General features: G+C 47.0%; 1 protein-coding gene across 2 annotated transcripts in view; it reads right to left on the reverse strand.

Annotated features, from left to right (window-relative positions):
• Positions 1-469: 469 nt before the first annotated feature.
• GNL3L (G protein nucleolar 3 like) overlaps positions 470-21,316 on the reverse strand; it is a 39,606-nt gene continuing 18,759 nt past the window's right edge. For both annotated transcript variants that reach the window (XM_062182988.1, XM_062182987.1), the window contains 9 exons: positions 20,600-20,703; positions 15,937-16,081; positions 13,305-13,392; positions 12,622-12,796; positions 12,391-12,533; positions 11,937-12,073; positions 10,145-10,272; positions 5,594-5,813; positions 470-3,174 (listed from right to left, as the gene is read on the reverse strand). In XM_062182988.1, the coding sequence (XP_062038972.1) occupies positions 3,092-3,174; positions 5,594-5,813; positions 10,145-10,272; positions 11,937-12,073; positions 12,391-12,533; positions 12,622-12,796; positions 13,305-13,392; positions 15,937-16,081; positions 20,600-20,703 (1,223 nt within the window). In that variant the 3' untranslated portion in view covers positions 470-3,091. The remainder of the gene's footprint in view (positions 3,175-5,593; positions 5,814-10,144; positions 10,273-11,936; positions 12,074-12,390; positions 12,534-12,621; positions 12,797-13,304; positions 13,393-15,936; positions 16,082-20,599; positions 20,704-21,316) is intronic.

Consider the following 21,316-nt stretch of genomic DNA (forward strand, 5'->3'; position numbering starts at 1 on the left):
AGAATGACAAAGCAAGCCAGACTGGGGAAAAAAATTGTTAGAGCATATATCTAATAAAGAATGTGTGTTCAGCATAGAATTCTCAAAACACAACAGCAGTAAAACAGCCCAATACAAAATATGCAAGAGCCTTGAACACTTTGCCAATGACAGAGATGGCAAATGAGCACATGGATGTATGCTCAGATCATTAGTCATTGGGGAAATGCAAATGGAAACCACAATGAGATCCCACTACATACCTATTAGAATAGCTAATGTCAGGAAAAAAAAAAACCTGGCAACATCAAGTGCTAGAGAGGATGTGGAACTGAAAGTTTCATACACTGATGGGAATGTCAAATGTTAGAGCCACTCTGAAAAACTGTTTAGCAGTTTCTTAGAATGTTAGACATATGCTTACCATATATCCCGGCAATCCAACTTTAGGTATTTACTCTAGAGAAATGAAAACACAAAAAGTTGCATACAAATGTTTATAGCAGCTTTATTCATAATCACCCAAAACTGGAAAGAACCCAAATGTGCTTAACTGGGAAATGGAGCTGTAGTAAATCCACAATGGAGTACAAGTCAGAAATAAGAATGATTGATATACCCAATGCCATGGATGAACCATAAATTCATTATTCTTAGCAAAAGTTACTCTCAAAAAGCCACATACTGTATAATTCCACTTATATGACATTCTTCAAAAGGCAAAGATATAAAGACAAAAATATCAGTCATTGCCAGGTTATTAGGTGTTGGGGACTGGTTTTGACTATAAAGTAGCAGGAATTAACTCGGTGGGAGGAGGTTAATAAAATTGTTCTGTAGCTTATATTGGTAGTGACATAAATTGATGCATTTACCAAAGTTTATAGAACTATACATCAGTGACTTTTAGTTTTTTAAAAAATTTAAATACATAAAGGCATAAAAATAAGCCTATATAGTATATGATTCCATTTATATGACATTCATGCTAAAGCAAAATTAGAGACAGAAAACAGGTGCATTGTTGCCAGAATCTGACAGTATGTGAAGGAGTTGACTATACAGGAGTTTTGGGGGCTGATGCAACTATTCTCTATCTTGATCATGGAAGTGGTTCACGCCTGTATGAAGTTATCCAAACTCACAGAACTTAAAGGGTGAACTTCACTGTATGTAAATTATACCTTACTATTTTAAGAAAGACTCAAGAAACAGCTTTTTTCAGGGAATCTAGAGCCCCAAAGTTTTATCCTAGTATGACTATTTCAGTTCCTCTGATTTTGCCCAAATTACATTCTCGTGCTATTTCTTACTCATCTAGCTCCTTCTGTTTCTAGTACTTATGAGCACATCCTAGTAGTCAAGATTTTATGTTACATTATGAAATGTCATATGATAGTACAGTGACCTTAGCTGTCCTGGAATCTTAATTTTTGATCGTAACATTGTAATGTACCAGATTTTGATAATGAAATATTGTGAAGTGGGTTTTAAAGCAAAAAAGAGAAAATGCATTTCAAGGACTTGGTATCAGAAACTGGCACACAGTAGGTACTTAATCAGTGTTCCTTTGTTAAACTGTTAAAGAGGCAGCACAATGCAGAGGAAAGAGTCTGCATAGGGTTTTAATCACATTTGTATTATAATTCTGACATCACCCCTTAATATGTCATCTTGGGTGCAGCCTGTCAACTTTCTGAGCCTGTTTATTTTTCATATGGGGATGACAGAGCTGTATCGGAGGATATAGGAGGTAACGGGTTCCCAGGGCTTGATGCAGCTTGTGCCCAACCAGTATTAATTCTCTCCTCGGCTATCCCTGAATGAAAGCGGTCTGCACTGTCTTGCCCAAACAGCCTGCAGCCACTGGCTTTCTAGTCCCTGTCATGTAGTTTCCCTCCTAGGATCTGGGTATGCAGTGGCAAGCTAAGAAGCAAAGGCAAGGCTAAAATGCAGATGTGGTCTAAGGATGGTATGCAAGGTAGGTGGCAAAGACTGGAGTAATGCAATGCCCACTCCTTCCAAATCTGTCAACTCAGGTAGGCCTCTAGGAACTGAAGCCACATGTACAATCCCAAAGAACTCTGGTAAAGTTAAGATTAGGTTTCAGTTGCCATCATCGACCCTAGCCACTTTCTGAAGACTCCTAGCACTGCTTGGGCCACTGCCCTCATCCAGGTTGGGATAGGTTCTCCCAGACAAGGCAGCCAATTATACTTCATCAGGCTGGCCTCCAGAAACTGAAAAGGGAATTAGCTGGTATGCTGCCAAATACAGCAGCTCCTCGAGGACATAGGGTGTGAATAAATGGGACTATAACCCTCTTGAATCACAGAATTCAAATGCTGGCACTGGATCAGACACAGTCACACAAGAGTATGGCCTGGCCAGAGAACTTCAGTTAAAGGGATCCCTCCAATTCAGCCTGCCCAGACAGGGCTTGCCCATAAAGGTACCCAGCTTCTCTATCAGCAGCTGCCTTTCTCTTCATACAAGTGAGGTAGTACCTGCCACACTTCAGCATCAGCCAGGCTCATATGTTCTCTTCTTTCCTCTATCCTATCCTCAGACCCTTCCAGCAACGGAAAAGGCTCATCACTCCCTCCACCCACCCACACTGTTAACCAAGCAAAGACCTGTGGACTTAGAAGGCGGATGTGTTATGTGAAGCCCACGGCAGGCTGTCGTAGATACACTCCCTTCCCAGGAACCACCAGGGCTCCCAGCAGCCTTGGCCCTGGCTGCACGTTCAGCTATCCGAGAGGGTTTTTGGGGAGTGGGGATCAGCTTGCACACCAGGCCAACAAACAGGGTAGGGACTCCTAGATTGAAGGTGGGGAGAAATTGTTAGCTACCTGGGTTCTGCTGACATTTACTTCTCTGGTAAGAGGACAGGAGTTAAATAAAGGGTATTGGGTTGTTTGGCAGCTCCAGACGCTTGGGATACTTTTGTTTACCAGAGAGAACAAAGGCAACAGTGGGGGAAGGAGACACGCGTGTGAGATGGGTTCTTTTAATACACAGGTGCTTTGAGAAGAACCAAACTATTTCCTCTGTATTCCCCATCCCACTGGAAGTGATGCTTGGAGGGGAGAGGAGTGAGATCAGCCGCTCAGTCACCAGCACCGTCATCACCGTTGCCAGAGAGGTCGAGGACAGACATCATGGAATCAGACAGCTTGCTGGCGATTTTATCTGCAGATGGAGAAATACAGGCAACCTCTTGGTGGCTGGCTTGCCAATAGACAGCCTTGCAGAGCTGGCCCACATCTACCTTGGTCTGCACCAAGCTCACCTAAACTGACTCACTTATCCCCCAAATACTAAACAAAACAAGTTGGAAGCCATAGCTCAACCTCACATGTAGACCCATTTGTCTATCTGTGAAACGTCTACTTCAACACAGCTTCTAACTCAAGGTTCAACACACTGTGGTTTTTTTGTTTTTTTTGTTTTTTGTTTTTTGTTTTTTGTTTTTGTTTTTTTTTTTTTTTTTTTTGAGAGGCAGAGTAGATAGTGAGAGAGAGAGACAGAGAGAAAGGTCTTCCTTTTTGCTGATGGTTCACCCTCCAATGGCCGCTGTGGCCGGCACATCGCGCTGATCCGAAGCCAGGAGCCAGGTGCTTCTCCTGGTCTCCCATGCGGGTGCAGGGCCCAAGCACTTGGGCCATCTTCCACTGCCTTCCTGGGCCATAGCAGAGAGCTGGCCTGGAAGAGGGGCAACCGGGATAGAATCCGGCGCCCCAACCGGGACTAGAACCCGGTGTGCCAGTGCTGCAAGGCGGAGGATTAGCCTGTTAAGCCACGGCGCCAGCCAACGCACTGTGTTCTAAGTACTTGTGTCTTTTCAAGTCCCAAAACAGTTATTTTCTTTCACTGTGTTGAACTTAGCACTCTGCCATTAATTTCAAAACAAAGGTCTCCCAGCAAAGGGGCAGGACCACGGGAGGAGCTATGGGCCTAAATGACCCCTACTCACATCTCCCATTCTCCAGATAAACCCTGTCGCGCCTCAGTATTCCCTTGGGCTTTATCTCCTCCAGGAAGCCTTCTCTGATCATCCCCATACAACCATCATCCCCAGAGTAGGTTAAGTTTCCTCACTGTGCTTGCTGGGTCATCAATGATCATTGTGTGCTACCAATGTCCGTTTTCTTGTCTCCACCCAACTCCCTAATAAGACTAAAAGTTCAAGGACAATTCATCTCTGGATTTTCAGGACTCAGTGTGGAGCCAGGCAAAGAGTGAATGGTTACAAAAAAGAGCCTCGTTCAAAGAATAGGCCTGAGCAAGTCAAATAATGCTAGGCTTACACTGTGCCTCTAGCAGTCACTAGTTGCCTTATCTTAAATGTGTCTAGGTCTGTTGCTTCACTTGTCAAATGATGGTTAAGACTTCTGCAATGAGTTAGTGAAGATAAGTATACAATAACGACCTGGATAGGCCAGCTACACAATAGAAGGGAAGTCCTTTGGTGGACTGATGTGCAAATACCTCTAAGATATATGAAATGGAAAAACAGGACAAAACTATGGCCTCAGTAGACTAGCATTTGTGTTGGAAAAGAAAACAAAGAATATACATACTAGGATACTTCAAAAAGTCTGTGGAAAATGGAATTGAAAGATGTTTATTTTGGTGCAAAAATAATTCAAAATACATGGGAAATGTCTATCCTGAAAACACTATGCATGGCTTTTGGTTTTTTATTTTCCTTTTTATATCTGGAAGACACTCCCCAAATGCCCACAATAGCCAGAGCTGAACTACACCAAGGCCAGGAGCCTGGAACTCCACCTGAGGCTCTCATGTGGGTGGCAGGGCTCCACACACTTGAGACATCAGCGGCTGCCTAACAGGGTGTGCATCAGCAAGAAACTGGATCAGAGGCAAAGTAGCTAGACTTGAATAAGGGAGTCTGACAGGAAATGTGGGTGTCCTAAGCAGAGACTTACCTGATAGGTCAAACATCTGCCCTTCAACTATTTTTAGCACCAAAATAAACTTATCTTTTTTTAATTCCACTTTCACTGAACTTTTCAAAGTGTCCTCATATTTGCTTGCCTATCTAACTAAGAAAAGACACAAGGAACTAACTGATTGCCCATGGCGGGAGGGATAGATGATTAGTGGATGAGAGAGAAAAGTTATGATAGAGATTTGTCTTTTTGTACCTTTCGGTTTTTTAATATATTGCCTATTGATAAAACAAAAATTATATAAGCCTGCAAGCTGCCTAACACCTAGAAGTCACATCATACATGTGCCTATTTGGTCTGTAGACTAGGCCAACAGTTCTCCACCTGTGCTCCCCAGAGGATCAGCAGCAGCTGGGAGCCTGCTAAGATTACAAATGCTCAGGCCCCACCTCCAACCTACTCGGTAAGAAACTGGGGGATGGTCCCAGAAATCTGTTTGAAGAAACCCTCTAGGCAATTCTGCAGCAGGGTAAAGCTTGAGAACAACTGTGCTAGTAGTAGCTGAGCCTCCTAACCCATCTCTGCCCCCTAACCTTTGCCTGGAGTCAGCCACACAGAGATGCTCAGTCAAGAGCCCCTGTTCAAAGCCCCAGGAAGGCCCATTCTGGAGCACAGCAATGGCCAGGTGTCCCCACCTGAACGCTTCTGCATCTTCTTCTTATTCTTCAGGGCAGAGGCCAGAGCCTGGCCCTGCTGCAGGGGGTCGGTCTCCATGATCTTCTGCAGCATCGGGCGGCGGTCCACTGGGCAGGCATTCAAGTCCTTGTTGTTCCTGGGGCAGTGCTCCACATTGCGTTTAGCCCACCCCATCTGATGACGGTTCGGTTTAGTGCAATACCCAGTGAGCTCTCCAATCTGCAGGGAGAGAAGATAACAAGGAGGTGCTGACCCCCTCCCCCCACCGCAAGACCTCCAAACACTTCTGCAGACCAGGCAGGGACAGGCCTGGGTACAAGCAGAGAGCCTGGAGCCGTGCAGAACTGAACTTCAACATTGGTTCCACCACACGTGAGCACGCTTGAGTTTTCTCTCAGTCTCCATCAAATGGACTAGATAACAGGCAGCCTGTATAGCTTTTACAAGAATAAAATGAAAGAATTACTTCCTCAATAATAACTGATATTGCAATGCCCCTTCAAAGTCCTACTCAATTTAACATGTCTTCTGATACCTATTTTGTGCCCAGCTCCATATGGGGCAACACTGCGAACAGAGAAATGAATCACACTCAGTTCCAGCCTCATGGAACAATGAGGCTACAGAGGATAGAACAATGTATACCACAAGTCAGAGTACGGTAATAGTAACTGCCCACTAGAGACATGAAGGCCAAGTGACTGAGAGGCTGGGGGCAATGGCATGGTCAACATACAACTGACAGGGAGAGTCATTCCTGACTGAACACTGGAAAAGTACACAGCATACCTGGGCACTAAAAAGGGGATCTATCTGGCAGCAGTGGAAGGTACAAGTGGGTAGTAGTGGCCAATACTGTCAGAAAGCTCACTGTGTACCAGGCACCATTGTGAGCACATGTGCACACACACACAACAAACACATATGTTTGGCCATGAGCCACAGGAAGACGTTGTGGTCAACAATGGACTGCATGTACATGGTGATCCCATAAGATTTATCACCAAGCAATGCCATAAACTGTCTTAGTTTGTATAAGTCCCCTCCATAATGTTTACACAATGAGAAAATTGCCTAATGATCCATTTTGCAGAACATATCTCCATTAAGTCATGTATTATCTCATTTATATATTTGTATTAACTCACCTTATAACAATACTATGCAAATGGGGCACCTGAGATCACACAGCTGGTAGGCAGTAGAGGAAATCAGAACCCAAGCAGCCTAGCTCCAGAACCCATATGTATGACCACTCACTATCTTATCACAGGGAAAAGGCAAGATGGGTGGGTCTAATCAAAGATCACACTGTGCCAGGGCCAGTGTTGTGGTTGCAGCAGGTTAAGCCACCATCTGTGACACTGGCATCCCATATGTCGAGTCCTGGGTGGGAGCTCCACTTCTGATCCAACTCCCTGCTAACACACCTGGGAAAGCAGTGGAAGATGGCCCAAGTGCTTGGGTCCCTGTCTCCTATGTGGGAGACTTGAATGGAGCTCCTGGGTTCAGCCTGGCCCAGCCCTGGCCTTTGTAGTCATTTGAGGAGAGAACCAGCAGATGGAAGACCTCTGTCTCTCTCTCCCTCTCTCTCTGTAACTCTACCTTTCAAATAAATAAAATGATTTTTGTTTTTTTTTAAAAATCACATTGTACCACCTAGGGTAGGGACAGGGACACCATTCATGATATAGTGTCCCTAAGTGGTGTCTCTCAGAGTCGTGCAATGGTGTGGCCCTGATGAGAGTACAGGTTCTTGAGGGAAAATGCTATGTTCTGGGGCTTATGGGTTTAGTGAAAGGTATTATTGGGGGAAAGTGAACTTAAAACACACAACTTCACGATGTTATTCCTTTAAGCAACAGGGCACCTCTGAAACTATGTGAGAATTGGACAGAGTGACTCCTGCCACTGTCAGAGTTCAGACCCCACCTTCTCTAAAAGACTCACTATAGACTACAATTTCTTCCCTGAACTCCCTGCTTTTGCCATGATCTCCACTACCGCCCTTTCTCCCTCTCCCCCATCCCTCTTTTCTTCACTTCCTCTCTCCTGCTCTCTTTGAATTTATTTCAGAGGCAGACAGACAGACTGAAACAGAGTTCCCATCCATTTGTTCACTCCCCAAAATGCCTACAATTAATTGAGTTTCAGAGCAGGAAACTCAATCCACATCTCTCACATGAGTGGCAAGAACCCAAGTACTTGAGCCATCACCATTGCCTCCCAGGGTCTAAACTGGTGCCAGAGCCAGGAATCAAATCCAGGCACTCTGATGTAGGACACAAGTACCTCAACTGCTGGGTAAATGCCCACTCCCTGGCCCCTTTCTTTCTAATCTGATTTTTTACCCCAGTCACCAGAATGACTGTTGTAATATACAAATCTGACCATGTCACTCCCTTGCTTAAGAAATCCTTCCAGGCATATAGCCATGAAAAAAAAAAATGACAGCCCTTTTAGTAATCATGTGGAACAGTCTCCAAGATGAATTTGTAAGTAAAATAAGCAAAGTACACAACAACGTGAATAGCATGGTATTGCTTGAATTAAGTTAGCTACATCTGCTTGTATGTATATAGGAAGGTACTTAAGAAAACCTGGATCCAGGGGCAGATGCTGTGGCACAGCAGGTTAAGTCAGTGCTGACAATGCCTGCATCCCATATCAAAGTGCTAGTTCAAGTCCTGACTCTGCTTCTGATCCAGCTCCCTGCTAATGGGCACCTTTGGAGGCAGCAGAGAATGGCTCAAGTGCTTGGGGTCCTGCCACCCACCTGGGAGACCTAGATAGAGTTTTGGGGTCCTGGCCCCAGCTGTTGTGGGAGTGAAGCAGCAGGTGGAAGATCTCTGTCTCTCTGGGTTCCTCTGTCCTTCAAGTAAATGAAAATAAGTTTAAACTACATATTTTTTTTTTGACAGGCAGAGTGGATAGTGAGAGAGAGAGACAGAGAGAAAGGTCTTCCTTTTCTGTTGGTTCACCCTCCAATGGCCGCTGCAGCCGGCGCATCACGCTGATCCGATGGCAGGAGCCAGGTGCTTCTCCTGGTCTCCCATGCGGGTGCAGGGCCCAAGCACTTGGGCCATCCTCCACTGCCTTCCCGGGCCATAGCAGAGAGCTGGCCTGGAAGAGGGGCAACCAGGATAGAATCCGGCGCCCCGACCGGGACTAGAACCCGGTGTGCTGGTGCCGCAAGGCGGAGGATTAGCCTGTTAAGCCACGGCGCCAGCCTAAACTACATATTTTTAAAGGTTTGTATCCAGGAGGCCAGCACTGTGGCACAGTTGGTAAAGCCACTGACTGGGATGCTGGCATTCCATATGTGCACTAGTTTGCGTCCCAGCTACTCCACTGCTGATCCAACTCCCTACTGATGGCCTGAGAAAAGCACCAAAAGATGGCCCAAGTGCTTGGATCCCTGTACCCACGTGGGAAACCTGAATGAAGCTCCTGGCCCAGCCTTGGCCATTACAGCCATCTGGGAAATAAACCAGCAGACGGAAGACATCTCTGTCTCTTCCTCTCTCTCTCTGTAACTCTTTCAAATAAATAAATCTTGGGCCGGCGCCACGGCTCAATAGGCTAATCCTCCACTTGTGGCGTCGGCACCCTGGGTTCTAGTCCCGGTCGGGGCACCAGATTCTGTCCCGGTTGCCCCTCTTCCAGGCCAGCTCTCTGCTATGGCCCAGGAAGGCAGTGGAGGATGGCCCAAGTCCTTGGGCCCTGCACCCGCATGGGAGACCAGGAGAGGCACCTGGCTCCTGGCTTTGGATCAGCGCGATGCGCCGGCTGCAGCGCACCGGCCGCGGCAGCCATTGGAGGGTGAACCAACGGCAAAAGGAAGACCTTTCTCTCTGTTTCTCTCTCTCACTGTCCACTCTGCCTGTCAAAAAAAAAAAAAAAAACAAATAAATAAATCTTTTTTTTTTAAAGTTAGTATCCAGGGGGTCCGGCGCTGTGGCATAGCGGGTAAAGCCACCATCTGCAGTGCCGACATCCCACATGGGCACCGGTTTGAGTCTCAGCTGCTATATTTCCAATCCAGCTCTCTGCTATATCCTGGGAAAGCAGTAGAAGATGGCCCAAGTCCTTGGGCCCCTGCACCTGCATGGGAGATCTGGAAGAAGCTCCTGGCTCCTGGCTTCAGATCAGTGCAGTTCCAGCCACTGTGGCCAATTAGGGAGTGAACCAGTGGATGGGGAGACCTCTCTCTCTGCCTCTCCTTCTCTCTGTGTAACTCTTTCAAATAAATGAATAAATCTTTAAAAAAAAAAGTTAGCCATTTGCAACTTGGACAACCAGGAGAGCAGACAGTGATACCTATTCTATGGGCTAGAATAGGACTGGGAAAGCTGCTTGAGAGAGTGTGCCTCCCCGCCTGGAACTGTCATTGCTTGGCAAATGATGTACCATGCCAAGTACCCAGGATCCCTCAGGGAGTGAGTGAACCACGCATGTCTCACCACCTCATGGAAGCCAGGCAGAAGGCAGGGACCATTTCTCAGAGCTAGGTAGAGTGAAGGGCTGCCAGGAAGAAACAGAACAGGTACCTTGTACACGGTGGTTTTATTTTCAATGGCATCTGCTATTTTCACCATCGGAGAATGAAGCCACTTGATCTCCATTTCAAGTGGGTCTGTGTCACCCAACAGTTCATCTGATTCTCCCGTGGCCAAACCTTTAACATAAGCAACACCACTGTCAGGGACCTGGCCCATCCCTGCTACCAGTCCCTCATCAACCCCCAGTGGAAAGGATATATGGGTGCTACCCAGGGCACTTGGTGGCTTTTTCATTCCTACTAGAGATTACATGACAAAGGATTAAAAGCATGGCATGGCTTCTGCAGTAAAACACTCACCTACTAGGAGCTAGCCTTGGAGCCTGAGCATCCTCATCTGAAAAATGGGAATTCCATAAGGCCTATTCACACAACGCTGCTGTGCAACATGGCAGGGGACATCTACGATGCTTGGGCCCAAACTGCTACTCTGTAAATGGTGGCCACTGGGACTCCCTCCTCCTCCCACTGGCCCCTTGCCTAGGGCTGGCCTCTACTGCAACCCTTAGGTGTGCCCACTGCCCTGTGCCCATGCTACACTCAAGCCTGCTTCTACACCTTAGTCCACCCCTTCCCTGGCCCCTCTCATCCCTACTCACCCTTCAAGATCCAGCCCTAAGGCCAACTCCTCTGGGAAATCTTCACCACTCATCTCTCCCTCACCCTCTCTCAACTGCCAAATCTCCATCTTCAGCACCCTCAGCAAAGGCGTCCCTCTTGACCTCACATCCAGCCAGGGACAAGCGTCATCATCAGAACATGAGCTCTACCCACTCTCAATCACTGGCTGACACAAAGGGTAACTCATTCAGAAAGGGGGACCAACTCGCCTGTTGCCACATGAGGAATGCACTAGGAAGCAGGCAAGTCCTCTTTCCCTCGTTTGGAATTCAAGGACACTGAAAGACCCAGTGGCCCTAGAGTGAAACTCAAAGCAGAAATCCAGAGCTTTCTCAACTAGGCCAGAGTGTCTACAGACAGGCCTAGAGAAAGGCCCACCCTTCTTTAGGGCAGACAAGGAAGTAGGAGCCACAAGGCAGGCTGCAGAGGGTAGTGTCTGAATGGGACAAATTTCCTCAGGAGTTTCTGAAAGGCATGCCTCTGAACTCCAGCAAATAATCTTAGTAACAGCTAACACTTGCTGAGTATTTATTTACTATACACCAGGTACTGTTGTTTTAAGTATCTTTTACATATTAAATAAATCCTCACTTCTACCTTTTGGGGAAGGTACTATTGTCACCATTTTACAGATGATATCGTTGAGAGAGAAGTGAAGGATCACACAACTAATAAGAAACAAATCTTGGATTTGAATCCACCTAGCTACTCTTAAGTCTTCAAGAGCTGGTTTGAAGGCCACCTTAATCCGCCACTGACAAAATGCCTTTCTATGACTTGGATATATGACCTGCAAATGGAGATAAGAGGGAAAATCTAGGAACTGATCTGAAATGGCTATGAAAAGGCCCAGGGAAACAACAGAGAAACAGTTTTTTAAAATGTCTACTCCAGGTCCCAAGGACAGGAATGGAGCCTTACATTTCTGGAACACCTCAATGGGTACAAGATACCTGCATATTTCTTTCTTATCTACCAAAAACACACAACCACCACAACCCCCATGATCCAGAGTAGACGTCTCCACCTTAGATAAGAAATTCAGCATAGAGCTTGCTAAACAACTTGCCCTGAAGCCTGAGTGGGATCAGGGAAGGGAGAGGTCAAATGTGGGATTTGCTGTCAGGGCAAAATCAAGTGTACCCACCCGCCACACTTACATTCCATGGTATCTTCATTGGCTTGCTCCGTATCCTCAATGTCAAAGACCTCAGTCATCTCCTTAACAATCTCGGCACTGAGGTGGGCGGGCAGAGTATGGGTCAGTGGTGGTGGTGTATAGAAGCTGATCTTCCCGCTAAATTGGGAGGTGGGGAGAGATTGGCAGAGAAGTCACTGAGAGAACAAATGCCCAAGCAAAGAGAGGATGAGTTTCAAGGCAGAAACCGGCGAGGGACAAGAAAACTGACATTGGCTTCTGAGCAAGGAATTGAGTGGCTGGATAATCACTGGGTACACGATCCAGAGCAAGACACGATATGACACCTTGGCCATTCACTGCCCTGGGACCCCGGAAGTAAGGCTGCCCCAGCAGCTTCAGTGAACACAGATGAGCCCCTCTATGGAGATGGATGACAGAAGGCCTCACCTTTTTCCTTGGCCCCCCTTCCTCACCTCACCCAGTCAGCCAGGACAGCTTTGGCTGCTTGCTCCTGACTGTATATGCCTCCCTTCTTCTTCTTTCCCAAGCGGTGGGCCACTGCTGTCAGAAAGTGCTCAGTGGTCTGGAACCCAGAGATGCCGTAATAGCTGGAAATCTGGAGAAGGGAGGAAGGAGAGAAGTCCTGAGAAGGATGAAGGGTCCTTGGGGTGGGGTAGGGCATCAGCCAGGGCCTTGCTACGTACCTCCTCCAGGTTGCAGCGCTGAAGGATGGTCTCCACCGGGGTCACGGGGTCTGCCAGCTGCTGCACGTGGATGCAGTTGCGCAGGATGGTGCCCACCTCGGAATTGGGTCCCGGGACAATGCCTGGAGCATCCAGCAGCCTGATGAACTTGTCTAGATAGACCTCTTGCATGAATCTGGGCAAGAAAGAAGAAAGAAGGCCTACATGTACCTGGCATCCAGTAGGTGCCACTGTCAAAGCTGGGCCTGGGCAGGGGTAAAGAAAGAGGGGATGATGTGTTACAGAAGATGCAGAGACATCAGGCTGGGGCACTATGGGACCCTACAGACCTGCGATGGATTCTAATCCAGCCTCTGTCATTGTGGACTGAGCTGCAGGACCTTGGGCAAGCTTCTGACTCTTCAGCCGCAGCTGCTACTCCTCAGCTGCAGTGGAGCTGCTCATTAGTAGCTCAAAATGCATGGCAGAAGCTTCAAGGAGCTCTGGGGGAAGTATCCTGATGGGTGCCTGGCCCACTCACAGGGCATGTCAGGTAAATGAGGGCTGTTAGGAAGAGTCCCTTACTTGGGAGAGGAATCAAAGATGATCCATGATAAGGAAAGGGCCAAGGGCCAAAGGTAGGGGAGTTGAGTGGACTGGAAGGCTCAAGGAGTTGTGAAGCATGGGAGCAAACAGGTGCTTACTTGGTGACCCCAGGAACAGCTCCCACGCTGCATGCACGGCTGCGCTTCAGGCTGTTGATCAGGCTGCTCTTGCCAACATTGGGAAGGCCTGCAAAGTAGGGCAGAAAGGGCCCTCAGGAACATTCAGGCTAGCCCATGTAAGGAAGGCTCAGGCAGGGGCAGTGACTAGGGCACGGCCTTCTGCCTTCCCCTGACCCGAGGCCCTGAGCAAGCCTCAGCAGGGCCTTTCTGTCTCTCCTCCATTTGGGAGCATGCTGGGTAGACATACCCCTCCTTTGAGATATGACACCCACCTCCCACCTACAAGTGGCCTTAGAGAGCCACTCAATGCAAGGCCTCAGTGACACAATCCAACAGAAGGTGAACATCGCCAAGTGACTGTGAGACAGAGGACCATCTGTAGTGGTGTGCAGTTCCCCTGGGCTGGGGCTCAGCTCCAGAAGCCAGTCTCTCTGTGCAGCTATCTGCCAGTGTGCTGCTCTTCTATGTGCGTACCTTGAGCGGCTCTCAGCCAGTCCTTGTGTGTTTCCCCCTCACTGGGTCTCTTATTCTGTTCTCTTTCTGTGTGTGCTAATTTATATATACATCCTCTCTTCCATCTATGCCTGTGTCTACCTCATGCATAGGAGTTTCCACACATGTGTGTCTGTGTTTAAGACCAAGAGAGAAAGACAGAGACTGATTCTCATTCTAAATAGCACTGCCTTTTCCCTTTATTCTCTCTCCCATCAAGTCTATACCCCCATCCTATCTTTGTTTCTCTATCTGTGTCTGTGTCTAAGCAACCCCTTCTCTTCTGGCTTGTCTCTTTCCTTCTGGCCATTGTCCTTTCTCTCTAATTCTCCCCACTCTGCCAATTCTGCCTCTCGTTTGGAATTCCTGTCCATCTCTTTCTGTTCATATTCTTCCTCTTTATGTGCTTATCTATGTCTATGTTCCTCTGTGTTTTTTCCTACTATTTCTTTCTCTGTCTCCTTAACATTCTCTCTATATGTCTCTATTTCCCCCTTTATACTTATATGAGTGGACTTCAAACAGTTCATCGAAAAACGGAATTAAAAGGTAAACTTATTTTAGTGACAAAGAAAAAAATCTAGGGGCAGGTGTTTTGGTGCAGCAGGTTAAGATGCCACTTGCAATGCTGGTATCTCACATGGAATGCCTGGTTCAAGTCCTGGCTACTCCTACCTTGTGGTCCAGCTTCTTATCCAGATAATACGCCTGGGAGGCAAAAGATAATGGCTCACATATTTGGGTTCCTGCCACTCACATGGGAGACTCAGCTGGAATTCCTAGCTCCTGCTCAGCCTCACCCAGCCCCTGCTATTTCAGGCATTTGATGAGATCACTCTGTTACTCTTTCAAACAAAAATTAAAAATTAAAAAATTTGAAATCTATGCAGCTTTTTCATAGCATACATTTTTATGATGTTTTTGAAGACCCCCTTGTATGCACAGATTTCAAAAAAATTGTGTACCAAATAAACTTATCTTTTAATCCATGTTCACTGAATGCTTTGATGTCCCCTCATCTGTCTCATGATAGACATGTCAGTGTATTTGTCTCTCTCAGTGACTCAGAAGACACGATTTACCTGGGCATGTGTGTATCTCCCTGTGGCTCTATCTGCTTTAGGGGAGCAGAGCTGGGGTACTGGTAGGGGAAAGACTTGCCCTCTGTGTGTTTTGCCTTTAGACTGATATCACTAAATGTACCTCCCCCAGGTCTGTACACGTCTCCCCACATGTAGATCTAGGTATGTGTGGCTCTGGAAGTACACCTAGGTCTATGTATGCATTCCTGTGTCTACTTCTTTGTTCTGCCCTGTTTCTATATGTGTCTCCAACAGCCTCTCTCCCTGTCTGTATCCTTGACTATATCATTCTTTCTTTGTGCGCACGTCTGCCTCTCTTCACACAGAGGGTCTCAATTCTGTGTTCCTCTATAGGTATCCATACACACATGTGTCTGCCCTGAAGTCCCTTTTGGTGTTTCTTCCTGACTACATCCCCCTCTCTCTGCAGGCCTCTTCCATGTAAATTTCTATCTTCTTTCAATTCTCTAACAACTCTGCCTTCTAGCATCCCAGTTCTTTTTCTGTGTCTTCTTTTGGGTCTACTCAGGGTTGCACATCTATACATTCTCAGTGCACAGCCTTCTCCAGTGTCTCTCTTGGTTTCACTTTCTCTCCCTGATGATCTGCCTCTGCTTCTCCCAAGCTCTCTACTGCCTCCCGAGCCCTCCTTCAGTACCCTGGGTTCTGAAAAGGTCCAGGTTTGCACCTTCGCTCTGCCTTGTCTCACACAGGGCTGAGTTCCACAGTATCTTTCCCCTTCTCGGGGGATCAGTGTTCCCACCTGTAAAAGGTAGGTGGTCACCCCCACACACAGCTCTGACAGGATAAGGGTGCCAACTCCAGGCTTGGTACCACATTTGGTCCATGGTTCTAACATTCAAAATACAGTGGAGATTCTCCCACGTCCAGTGATCCAAATTACAAATCACAAAACCCCTCCTGGACCACTCCCTTCTTCATCAAAATGGCAACACCAAGTTCTCCAGCTCCTTTCCCCCAGTGAAGTCCCTGCTGGAGGAAGAATCTGAGTGCCATGACTGCTCGCCAGGCCTTACCCACAACGCCCACGCGGATGTGGGTACGCACTTCACCAAGGCGACAATAGTTCCCCAGAACCCTCATGAGGTTTTCAGCTCCAAAACAGGCTTTGCTTTTCAGCAGTGACTCAGAAGCCTGCTCTACTGGCACACTGCAACGATTCTGGAAGACAGGGGATACCACAGAAGAAGCATCAGATAAGAGATGTAGTCTAAGCCCAGATTCTTGACTTCCAAGGAAACTTTCACTCAGTCTGGAACAAAGGGCTTCTCACATAGGCCAGGAACCCCTGCTACTTCCCTGCTCCCCTCTGCTACCTTTGCCTCTCCAGCCTTCTCTGTCCCTACCTCTGCTTCAACACATGTCACTTTCCTCCTGCAATAGGGACATGCTAGGTTTCAGTTCCTGCTCTACCTCGCACAGACTGCTGCCAGACAAGGCCTGCTTCCCTTCTCTGGGCCTCAATGCCCTAATGTGCACAACAGGATGCCTGTTTTCTCCTTGCCTGTGCAGGGATGACAGCCCCTGGCCCGAGGCCTACATTCCCTTGATTTCTCACACAGCACAAGCCATTCCAGCTTCCATCTCTTTACTCCTGATTCCACCTCCAATGCCCAAAATATCTTTACGCTCTTCCCTTACTTACTCACCCCAGCATGGTTTCTAATATCACAAAACTGCAATTAACCTAAATAGCCAGCAATAAGAAACCGTTTCAAAAGGTATATCCTTAAAGTAGAATAAAATGAAATACAGCTGTGAGAAGAGGATGTTTACCACATTCTTGCCATCAATAAGACCAAAAAACTGTAAATGAGATATCATGTTCCTCAAAGATTTAGACATTTAATGTTTTCAAGTGTTGGCAAAGGCATAGGGAAAGAGGCCCCCTCCTATATTCATCTACTGCACTGGTAGAAAGATACCTGGTACAGCCATTAGAGAGAGCAATCTGGCAGTGTGTAGGAAAAATGTAAAAAGCATAAAGCCCATGACCCAGCCACTCCCGATCTCACGACCTAACAACTGCCCAGGTGTCAGGAAAACACGGGCACAGGAATTTGTATACACACTGGCCATAATGATGAAAAACCAGAAGCTGGGGCCGGTGCTGTGGCTCAGCAGGTTAATGCCCTGGCTGAAGCGCCAGCATCCCATACAGGCGCTGGTTTGAGACCCGGGTGCTCCTCTTCCAATCCAGCTCTCTGCTATGGCCTAGGAAAGCAGCAGAAGATGGCCCAAGTCCTTGGGCCCCTACACCCACATGGGAGACCTGGAAGAAGCTCCTGGCTCCTGGCTTCGAATCGGCACAGTTTCAGCCGTTGCGGCCATCTGGGGAGTGAACCATTGGATGGAAGATATTCTCTCTCTCTCTCTCTCTCTCTCTCTCTCTCTGCCTCTCCTTCTCTCTGCATAATTCTGACTTTCAGATAAATAAATAAATCTTTAAAAAAAAGAAGAAAAACCAGAAACTAAATTTATGTTATTCAGTGCCCACAAGGTACATTTCTATAGAAATATCCCCAAGGGAAAAAAAAAGCCAGCCACAGAAGGATTTGTACAAGGGTACTTCAAAAAGTTCATGGAGGGATCAGCGTTGTGGCACAGCAGGTTAAGAACAGCCTGCAATGCCAACATCTCATATGAGCACAGGTCCGAGTCCCAGTTGCTCCACTTCTGATCCAGTTCTCTGCTAATGTACCTGGCCTTGCCAGCCACGTGGGAGACCCAGATGGAGTTTTTGTCTCCTGGCTTCATCCTGGCCCAGCCCCCTGTTGCGTGCATTTGGGGTATAAATCAGCAGATGGAAGATATGGCTCCTTCTCTCTGTCACTCTTCCAAATAAATAAATATTTTTTTTAAAAAAAAGATTAATGGAGGGGCCAGCACTGTGGCATAACCAATAAAGCCATCGCCTTGCAGTTCCGGCATCCCATATGGGTGCCGGTTCAAGTCCAGCTGCTCCACTACCAATCCAGCTCTCTGGTATGACCTGGGAAAGCAGTAGAAGATGGCCCAAGTCCTTGAGCTCCTGTACCCTCGTGAGAGACCCGGAAGAAGCTCCTGGCTCCTGGCTTCAGATTGGCACAGCTCCAGCCATTGAGGCCAATTGGGGAGTGAACCAGCAGATGGAAAACCTCTCTTTGCCTCTCCTTCTCTGTGTAACTCTGACTTCCAAATAAATAAATAAATCTTAAAAAAAAGGTTCATGGAAACTAGAATGAGATGTTAAGTTTACTTTGGTGCAAAAAATTCTGAAATACATGCAATCTTTTTTAATAATACAGTTTTTATGAACATTTTGAAGTATGCATACATCTTGTATTTATGTATTTCAAGAAGTTTTAGGGGGCCAGCATTACAGTGTAACAGGTATAGCTGCGACTTGCAGTACCGGCATTCCATATAGACAATGGTTCAAGTCTTGCCTGCTCCACTTCTGATCCAGCTCCCTGCTAATGGTGTGGGAAAGCAGCGGAAGATGGCCCAAGTGTTTAGGCCCCTGCACTCACGTGGGAGACCTGGAAGAAGTTCCTGGCTCCAGGCTTCAGACTGGCTCAGCTCCAGCCATCACAGCCATTTGGGGAATGAACCAGTGGATGAAAAATCTCTCTGTCTCTCCCTCACTCTCTCTCCCTCTGTAACTCTGCCTTTCAAATAAATAAATACATTTTTTAAAAGAATTTTTTGCAGAACTGGTGTTGTGGCATAATGAGCTAAGCTGGCATCCTATAACAAAGTGCCAGTTCCACTGGATTAAAGGTTCAAGTTCCAGCTTCTCTGATTCTTATAGCTCCCTGCTAATGCATCTGGGAAAGCAGTGACAGAATGCCCAATTACTTGGGGCCCTGCCACCCATATGGGACACTGAGATGGAGCTCCAGGATCCTGGCTTCAGCCAATAATATCCCTGGCCATTGTAGCCATTTGGGGAGTGAAGCAGCAGATGGAAGATCTCTTTCCCTATCACTCTGCCTTTCAAATAAATAAATCTTCAAGAATACAAGTTTTTGCACCAAAATAAACTTATCTCTTAATGTCATTTCCATGAACTTTTTCAAGTAAATTCATATAACACCTCCAAATAGTATTCCCTCTTTATATATGACCTATGCATGTACAAAACAGAAAAAACACATACCAAAGTGACAGTGGTTGTTACTTCTGGGTATGGATAAAGAAGACCAGAATTAGGGAATATTTGGGAAAGGGTATTTAAGTTATAGTTAATCTTATTTCTTCTAATTTTTAGTAAGTTTAACATTTGGTGCAAAGCAGAAAAAATGTCCCCTAGCACCCAACTTCTCTCCCTTGAAATTTCTGTAACATCTTAATATTCTATAGCGAAAATGTATTCTATAGTAATGTTATAATTAGGAATTAATGTGATTTGTTTTAAAGAGAAAAAGGAATGGAGGTTTACTTGAAAGGCAGAATTACAGAGAGAGGGAGAAAGAGTGAGAGAGCAAGAGTGAGAGAGGTCTTCCATCTGCAGGTTCACTCCCCAAATGGCCGCAATGGCCAGGGCTGGATGAAGCCAAAAGCAGGAGCTAGGAGGTTCATCTGGGTCTCCTATATGGTCGCAGGGCCCCAAGGACTTGGGCCATCTTCCACTGCTTTCTCAGGTGCACTAGCAGGGCACTGGATCAGAAATGGAGCAGCCATGGGCCGGCGTCATGGCTCATGTGGTTAATCCTCCACCTGCGGCACCAGCATCCCATATGGGAGCCAGGTTCTAGTCCTGGCTGCTCCTTTTCCAGTCCAGCTCTCTGCTGTGGCCCAGGAGGGCAGTGGAGGATGGCCCAAGTGCTTGGGCACCTGCACCCACATGGGAGACCAAGAGGAAGCACCTGGCTCCTGGCTTCGGATTGGTGCAGCGCGCCGGCTATAGCAGCCATTTGGGAGGTGAACCAACGGAAGGAAGACTTTTCTGTCTCTTTCTCTCTCATTGTCTAACTCTATCTGTCAAATAAAAAAAAAACACACACATACACAAAAGAGAAATGGAGCAGCCAAGACTAAAACCGGAGCCAATATGGGAGGCTGGCACTGCAGGTGGCGGCGGCTTAACCCACTATGCCACAGCGCCAGCCCTGAGGTTTGTTTGATTTTTTGTTTTGAAGTTAATAAGTAGTAAACTGTATTTTCCAAATTTCCCATCAACAGTATGCACGGTCCTCATAGCTGAAAACACAGTTTTTCCTAAAGAGTGACAATATAGGAAGGAGTGAAATGAAATGCCGGGGGAGGCATTATTGTGGTGCAGCATGTAAAGCCAGTTTCAGATACCCACATCACATATTGGAATGCCAGCTATTTTGCTTCCAATCCAGCTCCCTTCTAATGCTCCAGAGAAGGCAACAGACAATGGCCTAGGTATTTGGGTTTCTGTCAACCACATGGGGAGCCTGGATGAAATTTCTGGCTCCTGGCTTTGGCCTGGCTCAGTCCCAGCTGTTGCAGACATTTGGGAAGTGAACGAACAAACAGAAGATCTCTCTTCCTTCTCCCCTGCCCCATCACTCAGCCTTGCAAATAAATCTTTTAAACAAATAATAAGTCATCCAGTAAGTCCAAATTCAATTACTAAAGGAGTCAAGGTCACCATCCAAGTCTTGAACCCTCAACTGTAACCCCAAGCTACCATGAAGGAGGCTAATGTATCAGCCCCAGTCTTACCAGGTTTTTGACCTGATGCTGAGTGCTGGCCTTGAAAGCCACAGTTGGCAGCTCATTCCGAAGGTAATCCAGCCACTTCTCCACAATGTCCTTGGGTACCAGGTCTTGGGAAAATTGGATCAGGTAGAGAGGTTAAGCAGCACAACACCTCCCCAGCTCACTCCAAAGCATCTATGCATACCTAAGGCTAGACCTACCTCCTGTTAACAAGTCTCTCCAGGAGCCCTGTCAGTCCCAAATGGCATTAGAAAACACAGCCTGGTCTATGGGACCAGTTGGCTCTCCCTGATGAGGATGCTGTTACGTAGGGAAAAACCCACTAGCTATTTGGTCCCAAGTACCCTCTTTCCACATCAGGGTACCCAGAATGCCAGAGGCCTCTGAAAGATAGCTTCCCATCACCTCCCTGGATCACCCTAGGTTAGGCCAAATGTCAAGAATAACCCTAAAAAGAATTACTGCCATTTGCAAAGCAAATTCGCGTGTACCAAGCACTTTATCATTAATTCTCACGATACTGAGGTTGGCTGGGGCTGGTGTTGTGGCATAGCGGGTTAAGCCACTGCCTGTAACACGAGCATCCCATATTGGAGTGCTAGTTTGACTCCTGGCTGGTCCACTTCTGATCCAGCTTCCTGTTAATGCATCTGGGAAGGCAGTGGAAGATGGACCAGGTATTTGGGGCCTTGCCACCCACATGGGAGACCCAGATAGAGT

The sequence above is a fragment of the Lepus europaeus genome, chromosome X, assembly GCF_033115175.1.
Source record: "Lepus europaeus isolate LE1 chromosome X, mLepTim1.pri, whole genome shotgun sequence".
NCBI lineage: Eukaryota > Metazoa > Chordata > Mammalia > Lagomorpha > Leporidae > Lepus > Lepus europaeus.